Source organism: Stenella coeruleoalba (assembly GCF_951394435.1).
Source record: "Stenella coeruleoalba genome assembly, chromosome: 2".
In the NCBI taxonomy this organism is placed as follows: domain Eukaryota; kingdom Metazoa; phylum Chordata; class Mammalia; order Artiodactyla; family Delphinidae; genus Stenella; species Stenella coeruleoalba.
The window spans coordinates 4,445,895-4,460,331 of record NC_137147.1 but is presented as its reverse complement, the minus strand read 5'-3'; the positions used below and the strand labels follow the sequence as shown (position 1 = coordinate 4,460,331).

General features: G+C 44.4%; 1 protein-coding gene across 1 annotated transcript in view; it reads left to right on the top strand.

The window, feature by feature from the left end:
- The window catches only part of YY1 (YY1 transcription factor), a 30,298-nt gene extending 15,943 nt beyond the window's left edge, over positions 1-14,355 (top strand). Inside the window, exons 3-5 of the mRNA XM_079912318.1 lie at positions 6,370-6,430; positions 8,138-8,296; positions 9,129-14,355. Of these exons, the coding sequence (XP_079768444.1) occupies positions 6,370-6,430; positions 8,138-8,296; positions 9,129-9,311 (403 nt within the window). The 3' untranslated portion in view covers positions 9,312-14,355. The remainder of the gene's footprint in view (positions 1-6,369; positions 6,431-8,137; positions 8,297-9,128) is intronic.
- Positions 14,356-14,437: the final 82 nt, after the last annotated feature.

Genomic DNA, 14,437 nt, shown 5'->3' with positions numbered 1-14,437 from the left:
GTTGTATGATCAGAGATTTAATCTGAGAGAATTACTTTTCAGCTGTATCCAGGCTGGATGGGTGCAGGGACACCCAGGAAGCGGGAGAAACCAGTTGAACAAGAGCTCATGAAGGCCTGAGCCAGAATTGTGGTGGGTGGCGGTCAGACTATGTAAATGTGAGTAAATGTGACAGAGATGACAGGAGACAGTGGAAGACAGAGACAGTTTGGCTGTATGTCTAGAGGGAGGGGCAAATGCACATTAATTTTTTTAAAATGCACATTAAAAGCTTTGCTCCATAGGTGACAGGGAAATTGGGAGAGGGTGCTGGTGTGCGGTTCAGAGTATGCAGTGTTTGGTTTTAGATGCTGAAGAGACATCCGTGCTGGACTTGAGATGGATTCAGGAAGTAAGTTAGGGCTAGAGCCGTCTGATGGGGGCCAGCTAAGAGCATGAGAGTGTTCTGTAAATAAGCTCTTGGCGGGGGGCAGTAGGAGGTTTTGGAGAGAAAAGAGTAAAGTCTTGGGAAGGCCCTTGTATTCAGAACCAGTGACAGAGCCAAAGGATCATTCAGACTCAAGAAAATAAGTACAGCGGACTTCCCCTGGCAGTGTAGTGGTTAAGACTCCGTGCTTCCACCGCAGGGGGCACAGGTTCTACTGCATCTCCCTGGTTAGGGAGCTAATAAGATCCCACATGCTGTGGGGTGCGGCCAAAAAAGAAAAGAGAAAAGAAAAAGGTAAGTACAGCATTCCAAGAGCCAGTAGAGTTTCCAGAAGGGCCAAGAGAGGGAAGAATAAATATTTCTCTAAATAATATATTGTGAAGTAATTCTGGTGGAGGAGCAGAGGGCTGAGGCAAGATTTTGCAGAGAGGTGGGGCCCATGGGTAGTGAGCAGTAGAAGTAATTAGGTGTTGGTGACCCTTAGCCTTGTTCCCCTTGCTGGAGAATTGGGGCAGCAATCTTAAAGCTTGTCCCCAGTTTTCTGAACAGAAACTCCAGGATGTTTCAGCTCTAAACTCAGGCACATGTCGCTAAAAGCTTCCAGGGAGAAAAGATAGGTCTACAAAAGGATGATAATTAAACCTGAATGAGAATTTTCTTCAACAGCAATAGATAATTAGAAGACAAAGGAGCAATGTTCTGAGGAAAATTATTGTAAACAGAATTCTTGATCCAGCAAAGCTATCAGTCCAACACAAGGGCAAAACAATGACAGTTTTAGACACCTAAGGATTCGTTTTATGTTACATGCATCCTTTCTGAAGAGGTTACTTGAGGGTGTGCTCCAGTATAATGAGGATGAACATCAAAGGGAAGACTTCCTAAAGAATACAGTGAACAGAAAATCAAGAAGACTGCTGTGCAACAGGCTGGAAAACTTGCTCAGTTTAGAATAGGAAGTCAGTGGGTTGTAAGAATTTCTTCAAGAAAAGTCCATTTCATTCAGTAGTGGATAGAATGAGCAAGGAGCTAGAAGATCTTGGTAGTATGGGAAAGAGTCTTCTAAAGAAGAGAAGATAGAAAGTCCATGACAAGCGTGGCAGGGTTAAGAAAACCATGGCCTGAAAATGGGGCATAATCTTGACCATATTTAAAGAGAGAACACTCATTTGACTCGACTCTAGGAAAGTTCTCTCCTTGGTAACTGAAGCTCTACTGTATTGGACTTGCAGAGCAGGAAATACGATCCTAGCACACAGTTAAATTCTTTAGTAAGCATTACTTATGTAATTACCTGAATATAGTGTGTGTTTATTATCTTTTATAATCAGCCTGTTAAAGATTCCATTTTGTATACAGAATAGAATGTAATCTTGCTCCCCTTGACAACATGTACAAAGTAAAGGTACAGGATTTGGGCAGTTGTGAGGTTGGGCTCATTCTCCTCCCCATTTTCCATAGTATCTCTTGAAAAGATGAGTAAAACCAAATAAATCTCTCTAATTGGGCAGTGGTGGTGAGAAATAGTTGAGCCTGGAATGCCCTATTCTGTTAGGGCTTCACATTTTGACAATGTAACAGCTGTGAATAGGACTTTCCAGAGACCCCAGAATGCTGACTGGGTCTCAAAGCTGTTGACAAAGAAGCACCAAGTTTCAAACTGTTGGGGGCCATATCTTATCTTCTTGGCTCATAAAAATGCACAGAAGGGCTTCCCTGGTGGCGCAGTGGTTGAGAGTCCGCCTGCCGATGCAGGGGACACGGGTTTGTGCCCCGGTCCGGGAGGATCCCACATGCCGCGGAGCGGCTGGGCCCGGGAGCCATGGCCGCTGAGCCTGCGCGTCTGGAGCCTGTGCTTCACAACGGGAGAGGCCACAACAGTGAGAGGGCCGCGTACCGCAAAAAAAAAAAAAAAAAAATGCACAGAACTTGTTCTCCTCTTTTCATCCACCTCCACCCTGTGACTCAGTTCTCGGCTTAAGGTGGCATGTTAGTTGCTTTCCCCTCCCCTCCATGTACTGGCATGGTAGGATTCTAGACTGGACTTGGAACTGACCAAAGAATGTTCAGGTTCCTGCTGCACTGAGCCTAGACCGCTTGTAAATCACTTAGTGTGTGTGAACAGGTATAAGAAATAATGACTTATTTGAAAGTCATGGTATCGCGGAGGTGGGACTATGGTGATTTTGTTCTTTCTTGAAATGTGTTTTTAGTAAATACTTCAAAAATTGGTCAGTGGGTGGGACCTAGAGAATTCTGTTCCCTGATTAAATTTTGTGCATTTTTCATTAACTAAACTTAGCCCTTTGAAACCTTCTGAGCAGGAAGATCAGAATAACACGTGGTTCGATCAGTCCCGAGTGGGCGGTGGTTTGTTGTTGTGGTTCACTACCCACCCTGAGGCTTTTTCACTGGTTTGATATAAAGATGAGGTGTGATGGTGGAGCTGAAATGCCATAAAACCCCTCAATATCACATGAACGTACACATAGAGAGAACCCCTTGAACAAACTTGGGCTCGTTTGCCTTAGGCAACACAAAGAAGGGAGGTGAACGGTGCTTGCAGATGGCAGCGCTGTTACACAGGGCCTCCTGTCCCGTCAGCACAGCTGGTTCCAGTCTGGAGTCAGCTAAGCTGCTTATTTTCATTCAGGAATCACTTCTTCAGAAATGTTTCATCTTGGCTTCTGGGACATTTACAGATTTAACTTAGTCAGAACTTCTGGTTTACATAACGCCCTGCTGAAAATTGTCCAGGAAATTCCTGCAGTTAGTGGTACTGGTGTCCAGCCTTCACAATGTATGCAGAATGGCAGAGTGTAAAATCAGCAGTCACGTCATAGGGCACGTAGTCTCTATTTTTAATTGAATGGGAAACTTCTGTTGCCTACCTGGCTCCTCCATATCATTTCTAATACATGGAGGGGCCTTTCCACGTTACCTGTGCAGTTCTTTCTCAGTCTCTCAGTCCTTTATTTGACAATGGTGGTTTGGAGCCACCAGTACCTTCTGGGTTGTTAAATACAACTGGCATTTTTTTAAGGAATGAACTCAGTTTTGCCTCGGCCCATTTAGCACAGGTTGGCGGTAATAAAAGCCGTCATTTCTCAAGAGCTTAACGTACATCATCTCTTAATTTCCACAGCTTTAAGTAGGTAGCATTAATACCTTTTTACAGAATAAGAAACTGAGGCTGAGAAGTTAAGTGATTTGCTCAAGGTCGTGCAGCTGGTTGCAGCCGGCACCCAGTCACACATCCCATTCCACCTCGCTCACGATGCTAATGCTCTTGTCATCGTCTCCGGGTCCAAGAGCTTTGTAAGCTTCTCAGTCAATGAGAAACTCGTATCTTGGTTACTTGTGACTGACTAGTTTAGGTGGGTCAAGAAGGTATTCTAAGTAGTAGTATATAATTTTAGTCTTTTTAAAAAATTACTCTCTTTTTTAGGATTTCAAATATATATATATTTTTTTATTTTGTAGGTTTATGTACCAATTGTTGCCACAAAGATTTTAATTTTAATCTTTACTCACAAAACAGAACACTTTCAATCTAGGCACGCTTGTTTGGAAAATGCCCTTTTTAGTGTTTGCATTCGAATATAATGTAAAAGGTACCTGCGTATACTGCCACTCTGAAGTGAACAAGACTGATTTGCTCAGGAGCTTAAGAGTGGCTGCAATTAAATACCTCCACTTCCTCCTTGAGTCCAAGGGTGTTTGCCCAGATGCGTTTTAAACTCTAGTTCTAAAATTAAGTATATTGCTAAATATTAGCACACATTTTAAAAATGACATTTTAAGAAGAAATGCCACTTAATAACATTCAAAAAATGAATCAAGAGTTGGGTGAATGGCACATAGGACTGTTCTCTTTACTTTTGTGTATATTTGAAATTTTCCATGATAAAACAAAATTAAGTTCCTAGGAATGAATTTAAGAAAATTTGTGAGGTCTGGGGACACTCGTAGGTAACTGGGCCACACCTATCCTACGGTCATAGGCATTTGACTGCCACTGTCCCCACGTTCAAGCCCTAAGGCGGGTGGAAGAGGGGAAAGGTTGTCAGTACGACGTATTTGTCAACCCAGTGAATGTGTTTTTAAAGTCAGAGTTTTTTGTTTTTGAGATAATTTGCATACAGTGAAATTCACCTGTTTTAGGTTAGTACCATTCTGTGAATTTGGACAATCATGTAGTTATCTTCGCAGCCAAGACAGCATTTGAGTGGAATCATCAAAGAGTAAACATCTTAACTGGGAAGATTAAAGCTTGGTTCTTAATATACAGTTCTTATTATTAACATTTGATTGGTGTAGAACCCTGTCGTATGAATCACTATTATTTTTCAGACTCTGTTATTATAACCTCCAGGTGGCGCAGTGGCACCAAATTTTTGTGTACCTGGTTTTGTGAACTCAGACCCAAACTCTATTTAAGGTAACATAGGCTAGTTCAGAGCCCTGTACACAGCAGGCACTTAGAAGATGTTTGCTAACTGATGTGGTAATCTTCCAAGTACAAGAAAGAACAAGTATCTACACGGTTGGACTGGGGAGGATACCAGACTGAAAACGTTCTCTTAGAATTCCCAGTAGGAAATTTGTACTGTCTTGAACAAACTCCTTTAGAGATAAGTTATAGGTACCAGATGAATTGTTTCACCTCTGCTCATCCAGGATGTGGAAAGTTTAAGGAGGTGATTTCATGAGTTCAGGTTTTAATAAAGTAAGGAGCCTCAGGGAATCCTTTTCTCAGATCAAGAGTGAAGAAGGATGATACTGTTAGGGCCTTTGCTCCCTTCAAGATGACAGCAGCAGTCTTTCATAGTAAAAGAGGGGTGGTAAGTGAGCCTGCTCTCAGGGAGCATCAGCTTAGTTGTGTATTAAATATGCATCCTCACACAGGAGTGTGAGATGGCAAAGCTAGGGACAAGAACATCGGTTTCAGAGATTTTAAATCTTTTTTTCTAGTTTTTCTAGGAACTCTTAATTTCTCACCCTCTGCCACACACAGATCTTTAGTGAGTTTTGGAGAGAAAGTTTTGACAAAAGACCAAAGGTTGGTTCAGTGAAAATAGCAGGTAGGTAAGTTACCAAATAAGCAAGCTCTGGGTAGTAACTCCACAAGCAGGACTCTCCCTGACTGCCCAAGTGGTCGAAACTATAATCTCCCTCCCATCACCACCAACACCAAAACTAATAGTATGATAAAAATTAAACAGTGTGAAAAGGTTTGGGGGTTTTCCCGCCAGTCCCTAGGGGCTCCTCCCCAGAGTAACCATTACTCACAGTTTGCTGTGTTTCCTTCTAGAGCTATTATACGTATATGTATATAAATAATTCTCTGTTTAAAAGGACTTTTCTGTACCCTTTTTAAAAAAGAGTCTATTATAAAGATCATTTCTGTCAGTATGAGATGGACAACCCCCCCTTTTTTAAGCAGTTGTGTAGGATATATAGTTTTAAGACCCCCCTCCCATATCTTCCTTTTTTAAAGCACCCTTATTATCACAGCAGCTGCTTTTGGATACCTCACTTTGCTTACCTCACTTTGCTCCCACTAGGAGTTTCATCTGTGGTTTTGGGGCTGTTGGTCTTTTTTATTTTTTAAAGAGTTTGGGGAAAAGAGCAGATACTTAAATCATGCAGCTCGCAGTGCCATCCTAAGCTGCACCAGCTTATCAGCTACGAGACCATAGGCAGCCACTCAGTCCTGTTTGTGCCTGAGAATACTTACCTGTAGGTTGGAAGAGTGCTTCTTCACAGTCGCAGGTCCTCGGAGAATGTGAGTTTTCTCATCCCTTCCCCTTCACGGAAGCATGTTGTAATCTTAGTTTTTGTACCTATAGGGAAAGCATTTTAGGGACTATACGATTTATGCCAGATGAGTCTACCCATTCCTACAAACCTCTCTCTCTTTTTTTCCCCCCTTTGGTAAGAATGAAGCCAAGAAAAATTAAAGAAGATGATGCTCCAAGAACAATAGCTTGCCCTCATAAAGTAAGTAACGCTAGGGGGAAGGTGTGCATTACTGTGGATGAAGTTAGAGAGCCTGTAAGAAATCGCACTTTCTGTTTCCATCTTCATAGTTGAGATTCAGTGAGGAACTATAATCTGGTTTCTAAATTCAAGAGACTGTATCTTGTGATGTAAGTATTGTTGTTCCATAAAGCCACTTAAATTTAAGTACCATTAAATGGGGTTACTGTAGGGTGCCAGTGTTTTTATTATCACTGTACTGAATATACTCTGTTAGGATTTTCTTCTTTTTGGATTGTTAAACAAGTCAGTCTTAAGGCATTGGGTTGTGCCTCACCCATGGACCTTTATGGGACTGTGGGCTCCTTATGGAAATTTGGAAATCTTTTTGGATGTGGCTGAAGTGACCCTAATAAGACTTCATCATTTCCTTCGCAATTTTAATTTACCCTGTTAATTGTGTGTTGCTAGGGAGTACTTAATTGTTTTCAAATGTGGCTGTTTATTAGTCTTTAATGACAGCCTAAAAAGTACTTTGAGATATTGATTGGGTCTGTTTTAAACGTAATTGGAGGTGAAAATAAAGTATCAAGTAGGTGGTACAGAAAAACAGGAGGGGAGAGATTTTGAATGGAGTAAAAAATTTAAAAAGACAACAACAATTGGAGAAGGATAAATTTACTTTCGTGGTCTCCTCTCTGATGGCTGTGCACCCATAAGTTCTTTTTGTCTCTTTTTTTAATGTTCTTGCTGTGGAAATTTTGATATGTAAAAGCATTTCTGTTGAGGCCAAATACTAATAAGCTTTTGAAAACAGTTATGCCTTAAGTGCTCGTCTTCTCTCTAGCTTCTCTCTGTACTTCTTTTCCAGAAAGATTTTTTTTTTTTTCCAATTCCATTTTCTGGATGGAAACTCAGCCTAGGGGGTCAAGGTGAAAAATCTGTGGTGCCCCGCCCCCCTTGCCTGTGAAGCTGTGCAGTGTTGACTCGTGCTGTCCTTCTGTCCTGCTGTCTGATCATTTCCCCATTCACTCCATTATTGGGCAACAACTGCAGAAGAAATGGTGCAGGACATGCTTCTCCCGAGCATCGCCTACCCATCTACCTCCCCCCCCCCCCCCGCTCTGGTATCAGTTTACCTGCTTCTTTTCCTAGTGTCTCACAAAATAAATTTCTTCTGTAGTTGCCATTCCTTGGAGACCCTCTTGCTTCTTTCTCTGTCAAGAAGGGGAAAGAGGCAAAGAGAGAAGAGGGAACAGTAGGCGATGGAGAATGACAGCCCATTCTTGCAGCACAGAATACGGGGCCCACCAAAGGTAGTGGTGGACTGCCGTCATCTTAACTCCGTTTCTCTCAGTGCTTCTGTTACTTCATCTGGGGGCATAGCCGGGTGAGGCGGCCGTGGTGTAGCCGGCAGCCAGGGTGTCTGGGTTCTACTCCCAGCCTGGCTCCTACTACTAGCGTGACCTTGGGCAAGTCTACTTAAAGACATCTCTAAGCCTCAGTTTCCTCACTGTAAAACAGAAGTTTGCATTTCATGTTAAGGCCTTTTTCAGCTGTTTTTTGGGGTTTTTTTGTCGTAAATAATATTTCTACTGTAATATGAAGTAAAATGTATGTGGGGAGGTTGGGAGGGTCGTTGTATTGTGTCAGTGAAGGCTGTCAGGCGGTAGAATCGTTTGTAACAGTTTGCAGTGTGAACCACTAAGCTTCTCTCTCTGTTCAAAGGGCTGCACAAAGATGTTCAGGGATAACTCTGCCATGAGAAAACATCTGCACACCCACGGCCCCAGAGTCCACGTCTGTGCAGAGTGTGGCAAAGCTTTTGTTGAGAGCTCAAAACTAAAACGACACCAACTGGTTCATACTGGAGAGAAGCCCTTTCAGGTAGAGCCAGCCCTCCTCCCCTCCGCTGTCCCCGCAGGTGTAGGCAGGGCGGCAGCCTGCTGGAGAGATGCCGCCCAGAGAGGCCACAGTGGGGTCCTGGTGACTCACTCGGGGGGCTGCCCCAGCTCTCGCCTCCGCTGCGTGTGATCTGTGTGGTACCAGAGACGGGATGTATCGAGGTGTTTCTGGAGTGTACTTGGCGTCAGGAGAAACACGGGATTGCTCAAGAGCAAGCCTAAAACAGAAGTTCTCATGTGTTCACTGCGGGATTAAAGCAATTTACTTGCTGTAGTTAACTTATTTTTTAGAGTATATTGAACTGCTAATTGACAGGGAACTTCTAAAATTTTTCCTGTAAGAGAGTAACTTTGAAAATAGTGTTTATTGCCTTGTTTTTAGAAGCCCATGGACAAGTGAGCGAATTAGCAGTGCAGCTGGTAAATCTCACATGGTTCTTTTTGATACTTGACACCAGGAACCTTCCTAACCATTTGCCTCTTATTATTTGAAATATTTACACAAATGTTAGGATCCTAACATAAGATTTAGGAAGATTCTTGCTGTTTTGCTGAATGTTTCTTTTACGTTGTAGTTAAACAATTCATGAGGGCTACGCATGGGTCCTGGGAGTTGTCTGGGCAGAGTTACAGCTCCCTGCCCCCTAATTTAGACTGTATCTCAAAAGCTTCCCCCCAGGGCAGGGCAGGGCAAGGAGGGGCAGGGAGGAGCGAGTGAGGTAGAAGAGGTAGGCTGCTCTCCCCCCAGCAGTGAGCTGCCCCCTCCCGGGCCTGGTCGGAGTCTGAGCGGGTTGTCTCTGGTCTCTCCTCGACAGTGCACGTTCGAAGGCTGCGGGAAACGCTTTTCACTGGACTTCAATTTGCGCACGCATGTGCGAATCCATACCGGAGACAGGCCCTATGTGTGCCCCTTCGACGGTTGTAATAAGAAGTTCGCTCAGTCGACTAACCTGAAATCTCACATCTTAACACATGCTAAGGCCAAAAACAACCAGTGAGAAGAAGAGAGAGAAGACCCTTCTCAGCCTCGGGAAGCATCTTCCAGGAGTGTGATTGGGAATAAATATGCCTCTCCTTTGTATATTGTTTCTAGAAAAGAATTTTAAAAATGAATCCTACATACCCAAGGGACATGTTTTGATAAAGTAGTAAAAATTTAAAAAAAAACTTTAATAAGATGACATTGCTAAGATGCTCTATCTTGCTCTGTAATCTCGTTTCAAAAACACGGTGTTTTTGTAAAGTGTGGTCCCAACAGGAGGACAATTCATGAACTTCGCATCAAAAGACAATTCTTTATACAACAGTGCTAAAAATGGGACTTCTTTTCACACTCTTATAAATATGGAGCTCACCTGTTGCTTACAATTTTTTAATTTTGTATTTTCCAAGTGTGCATATTGTACACTTTTTGGGGATATGCTTAGTAATGCTATGTGTGATTTTTCTGGAGGTTGATAACTTTGCTTGCAGTAGATTTTCTTTAAAAGAATGGGCAGTTACATGCATACTTCAAAAGTATTTTCCTGTAAAAAAAAAAGTTATATAGGTTTTGTTTGCTATCTTAATTTTGGTTGTATTCTTTGATGTTAACACATTTTGTATAATTGTATCGTATAGCTGTATTGAATCATGTAGTATCAAAATATTAGATGTGATTTAATAGTGTTAATCAATTTAAACCCATTTTAGTCACTTTTTTTTTTTCCGAAAAATACTGCCAGATGCTGATGTTCAGTGTAATTTCTTTGCCTGTTCAGTTACAGAAAGTGGTGCTCAGTCGTAGAATGTATTGTACCTTTTAACACCTGATGTGTACATGCCGTGTAACAGAAAGGGCAACAATAAAATAGCAATCCTACAGAAAGAATATGGCAGAAAAAGATCTGTAAGCACAGTCTTATTTCCTTTTGTTGTCCAGAATAATTATAATTCTTGAGCCTCCCAGAAATTGGAAGTTAAATAAAGCAACTCAAGTTTCCTTTATTTTGCACTCAATTCCAGTGACTTGTGATTAAAGCGATGCATGGCTATTTTAATACTTCCCATGTGTACTGAATTCTGAGAGAGTAGGTAACAGGCATCCCGAGTTAAGGAACTACCTCAGAGTACCCCACGCCAGGCCCGTTGGTAATAGGATTTTGATTTTAGCTCCCCCAGCAAACGTGTGACCGAAGCAGTTTGTGCTACCCTGGCCTGTGTGTGTTCTCAAGGTAAGGTGTTACCTGGCAGGGGACGCGAGCAGAGGGGAGACCAGGCATTTCCATTGCTCAGGCCGCCTTCAGGGCAACTCCCGCAGGTCCTGGCTTGTCTAACAGGAAACGCTTATGGTTATTGGCTATTTGGTTTGAGAGCCTTGGTTCCTCCATCTAGTGGAATCTTGCAGCCCTAGCACATTGTAGCAGTTGAGCGCCAGTAGCTTACTTTTGTGCTTCTAAACAAACGGATACTGAGTGCAGATTGGCAAGGTGATTCGGTTATTAAGAAAACTGTACTCAATGAGTACTTTACCTCTCACATTGTGACCTCTTAAATGTACGATTATAATTTTTGGATTTTACTTAGAGTCAAATATCAAACTCATAAGACTGTTTTATAAACTGCCATGATACAGCAAAATCCCATTTATTCAAAATGCAAACATACTGTGTGTCTTTGTGCTGTATGCTTGACTCTGCAAAGTAATTGACGGACTAGCTAATACCAGAGATTCAGGTACAAGACGTCCAGGACATCATCAGGTCAAAAACAGAGCCCTGTCTCTTACAGCTTCTCCATTGGTCCTATACAGGAGGATTGGTGGCCTAATGACAGTGACCCTGTGGCCCTCCGGAATTTTGAAGTGCCTTCTGAATCATAGATGAAAAATTTAACTTGAGACACTTTTTTCTATTTGTTCAGAATCTGTTATCCATTGAGTAGTTTGATGGAACTGAGTTAATCAGAAGACCCCAGCTGTTCTCTGGGTAAGCCAGGCTTTGCTGTATCTGGCAGTCAGGAGAGAGGTAAGCCCATGGCGGAGGTCCCCTTCAAAGCTGAGCGTCCCAGTGCGAACCTGTGGTTCTTTGACTAGACCTGGGGCAGAGGCCTCCACCGCCGCCCGTGGTGTCAGTGCCCGTGCTTCCCTCCCCACCCCACCATCGGGTGAGCAGTCCCCGGCTGGCTGCGTTAGGCATCTGGAGCTGCGTCACCCTCACCCAGCGTTGTGCCACACTGGAGCCTGGTCCTGGCACCGTCCTCAGGACTCCTGCCCAAGGGCCCACGGCAAGACAGACTTGGGCTGTGGGGAAGTCTCCCCGGCAGCCCCGAGAGCCATGTCATGACCTACAGCAGCCAGGCTCCTGAGCTGGAGGGAGGTCCCTCTTCCTCTGTGCCTTGACCCCTTGGGGGATACCTTTGGTCATCTCTTCTGTCCCTTTCTGTCTCTGAGTGGAATAGCCATCGCTCCCCTTGACTCTTTTCTCTGTTCACATGTTTGCTCTCAATCTGCAGTTAATTTGTGAAAGGCATTTCATTGGGCGTTTGAGGAAAATGTAATGCCCAAGCTCCTCATTGACAAAGCACTCTCAACTTAACACCGGTAGTGTAGGAAACTGATAAATGAGCAGCAGCTTACAGAGTAGGGGTAGTTCTCCTTGGGTATAACATACCCATTTTGCTCGTGGTTAGAATTTATAATTTTGGTAAAGATGTAATTTACTAAAATTTAAAATCATGTTCTCACAGTGAGTCAATTGTTTTGAGGATTAATCTGATTTATAAGTAATACTGATAGACATATTTTCTTACATCTGAGCTGAAATAAATGCATGTTTCTAGCATATATAAAAACTCCAGAGGATAAGTTTACATTTAACAAGATGTTGTTTTCTATTTTTGGATTTCTTATTATTTTCCCCTTTTTTTGGTGGTAGGGGTTTAGGGGGAAGCATAATATTTGTATAAAGAACTGTCACCCCAGAGTGACATTTATTTTCCAAGGTGACATTGAGCTCTCTGTTGGTTTCATATGGTGTTTGTGTGCTGTGCGCCTAGGTTCAAGGCCTGCGGATTTGAGGAAAATCAAAGTTGTTCTTGTGGGGTTTTTTTATTTGGTTTTTACGTACATTCTTTTAAATGTCGACTATTCTGCTAAATTTGAGTAAAGCGAGACCCGTTCGATAGTACCCTGGACGCCTGATGGTGTTGCTGAGTTCTGGTTTGTTTCTTCATGATCTATGAGACCCTTCATTCAGAAGGGCGCCTGTAGAGACCGGCGGCTCTGCCTGAGCAGCCGTTGAAGCTCTTTAAGGAGGTTTACTGCTGCCGGCGCTGCTTAGCCAGACTTACCTACTGTACCTTAACCTCAGGATCGGTGTCTGTGGCGCAGGAAGCCCTGGTCTCTCTACGTTTTTGAGTTGGAACCCTGATAATCCACCCGCACAACAACTACAGGAAGGGAACACGGATCACTTCTTGTGTCTGGTTCTTCTGGTTTGGGATCAGCATGCTTAGTAAGGCCACGTTACTAATCCTCAGTTCCTTCTATATTCTTGACATCTGACCACCAGCAAAAGCAAGGACCCCAGAGGGCAGAGCAGTGGCGAGAGCTGAAGCGGTTCGTGGGCGTCCGCTGGACGCCGGGCCGCACCGCGAGGCTCCCTCTCCCTGCCCCACCCCGCCCCCCCCCCCCCCGCCCGCCCCGTGACTGCCACTGGATGGCCTTGACCGTGGCCTCCCGGGCACCTGACTGCAGAGCCCCTTGCCCTGGCTCCCGTTGGCAGCGCTGCAAGTGCAGCACATCGTCAGAGCTCAGACCCGGCAGGTCCAGGCAGGTGTGTTCCACCCTAACTTTGACCCCAAGAGGTTGAGGAGGAGGCGCGACCCCCCAAGCTGTGCTTCCTCGCAGCCGAGGTCGCGCGCTCCACAGTCTGCTCCTCTACTTAACAGAGGGTGGCCTCGGGGTCCCTCGCGCCTGCGCAGAAGCACTTGACTGCGTGGCTGGCTAGGTCTCCTGCACTGCAGCTTCCTGCCCTTTATGGGCCTTGACTGTCACTGCCCGGACTGTGCGGACTGTGCTCGGGTTCCCTGGTTGCCTGAAGGCCTGTAAGTGCGGGCCCTTCAGAGCCACGGCAGCAGGCAGGAGGGGCGGGCCCTCCACGAGTGGGCGTGTCCTGCCAAAGGCTTCCGGTGTCTGTCCTCATGACCGAGTGGTCTCCGGAGGGCCGGAGAGGATGTTTGCTGGAGCTGGGGCTGGATGGAGACCTGATGGGAGGGGCGGGCGGCGTGCGGTTGGCACACTTCATGCGCTCCCATTGGAAAAACCGGAAGTGATAGAACGTTGGCGTTAGGTCAGCAGGCAAATCAAAATTCGCACAGGTTGGTCACCCGGGCCCCCAGGTCTTCAGCCAGCATTCGGGGAGTCCGCAGAGGAAGGTGGGTGTGGTGGCATCACATTCACCTAAAGCGCGATGATTGGTTTTCCACAAAGTGGCAGGTTTGATCAGATTGACTGCTTTTCGTTCAAGGCACTCAGACGCCGTAAGAAACAGCCTTGGGATGTCATAGGGAGGGGGCCAGTCGCTGTGCTGTATTCTGTTTGCTGCTCTATCGGGGGGCTGCACGATGTCTGCATACAGTATGGAGGGGGAAAGGGCATCAGTACCAAACAATACCCTTTTTTCTACAACATCCAAAACTGGTGTGAGGCTCTGTTATCTACAGATGGTGATTGGTTAAACTATTTTCATAGAACAATTCTGTTTTTATTCACTTTCTGGTAACTTCTGTAGGCCCTGGTTCAAGGACTTAGCATTGCGTCTCATGTACATCTTTTTCTTAAATGTTCTTTGCCATTTCTGGAATTGTCCTTGGTTTTTCCTTAGCTCATAGGTCATAGATGCAGAAATATTAATAGTATTTAAGGCATCCGCATCAAATGGCTTTGCATCCAGAAAAACATTTAACAATAACTCAGTTTGAAGCACCAAGCATGTGTAACATGGCTCTATAAACTATAATAAACGCATAATATTGTTAAGCTTTTTAACGCCTGTGCTTCTTGTTTGTTCCGCAGTCTCTAAGCCACCTCTTTTCCTGAGTTTCATCACACAGTACAGCTGGCCGCAAGCTCCCGCTTGGTCTG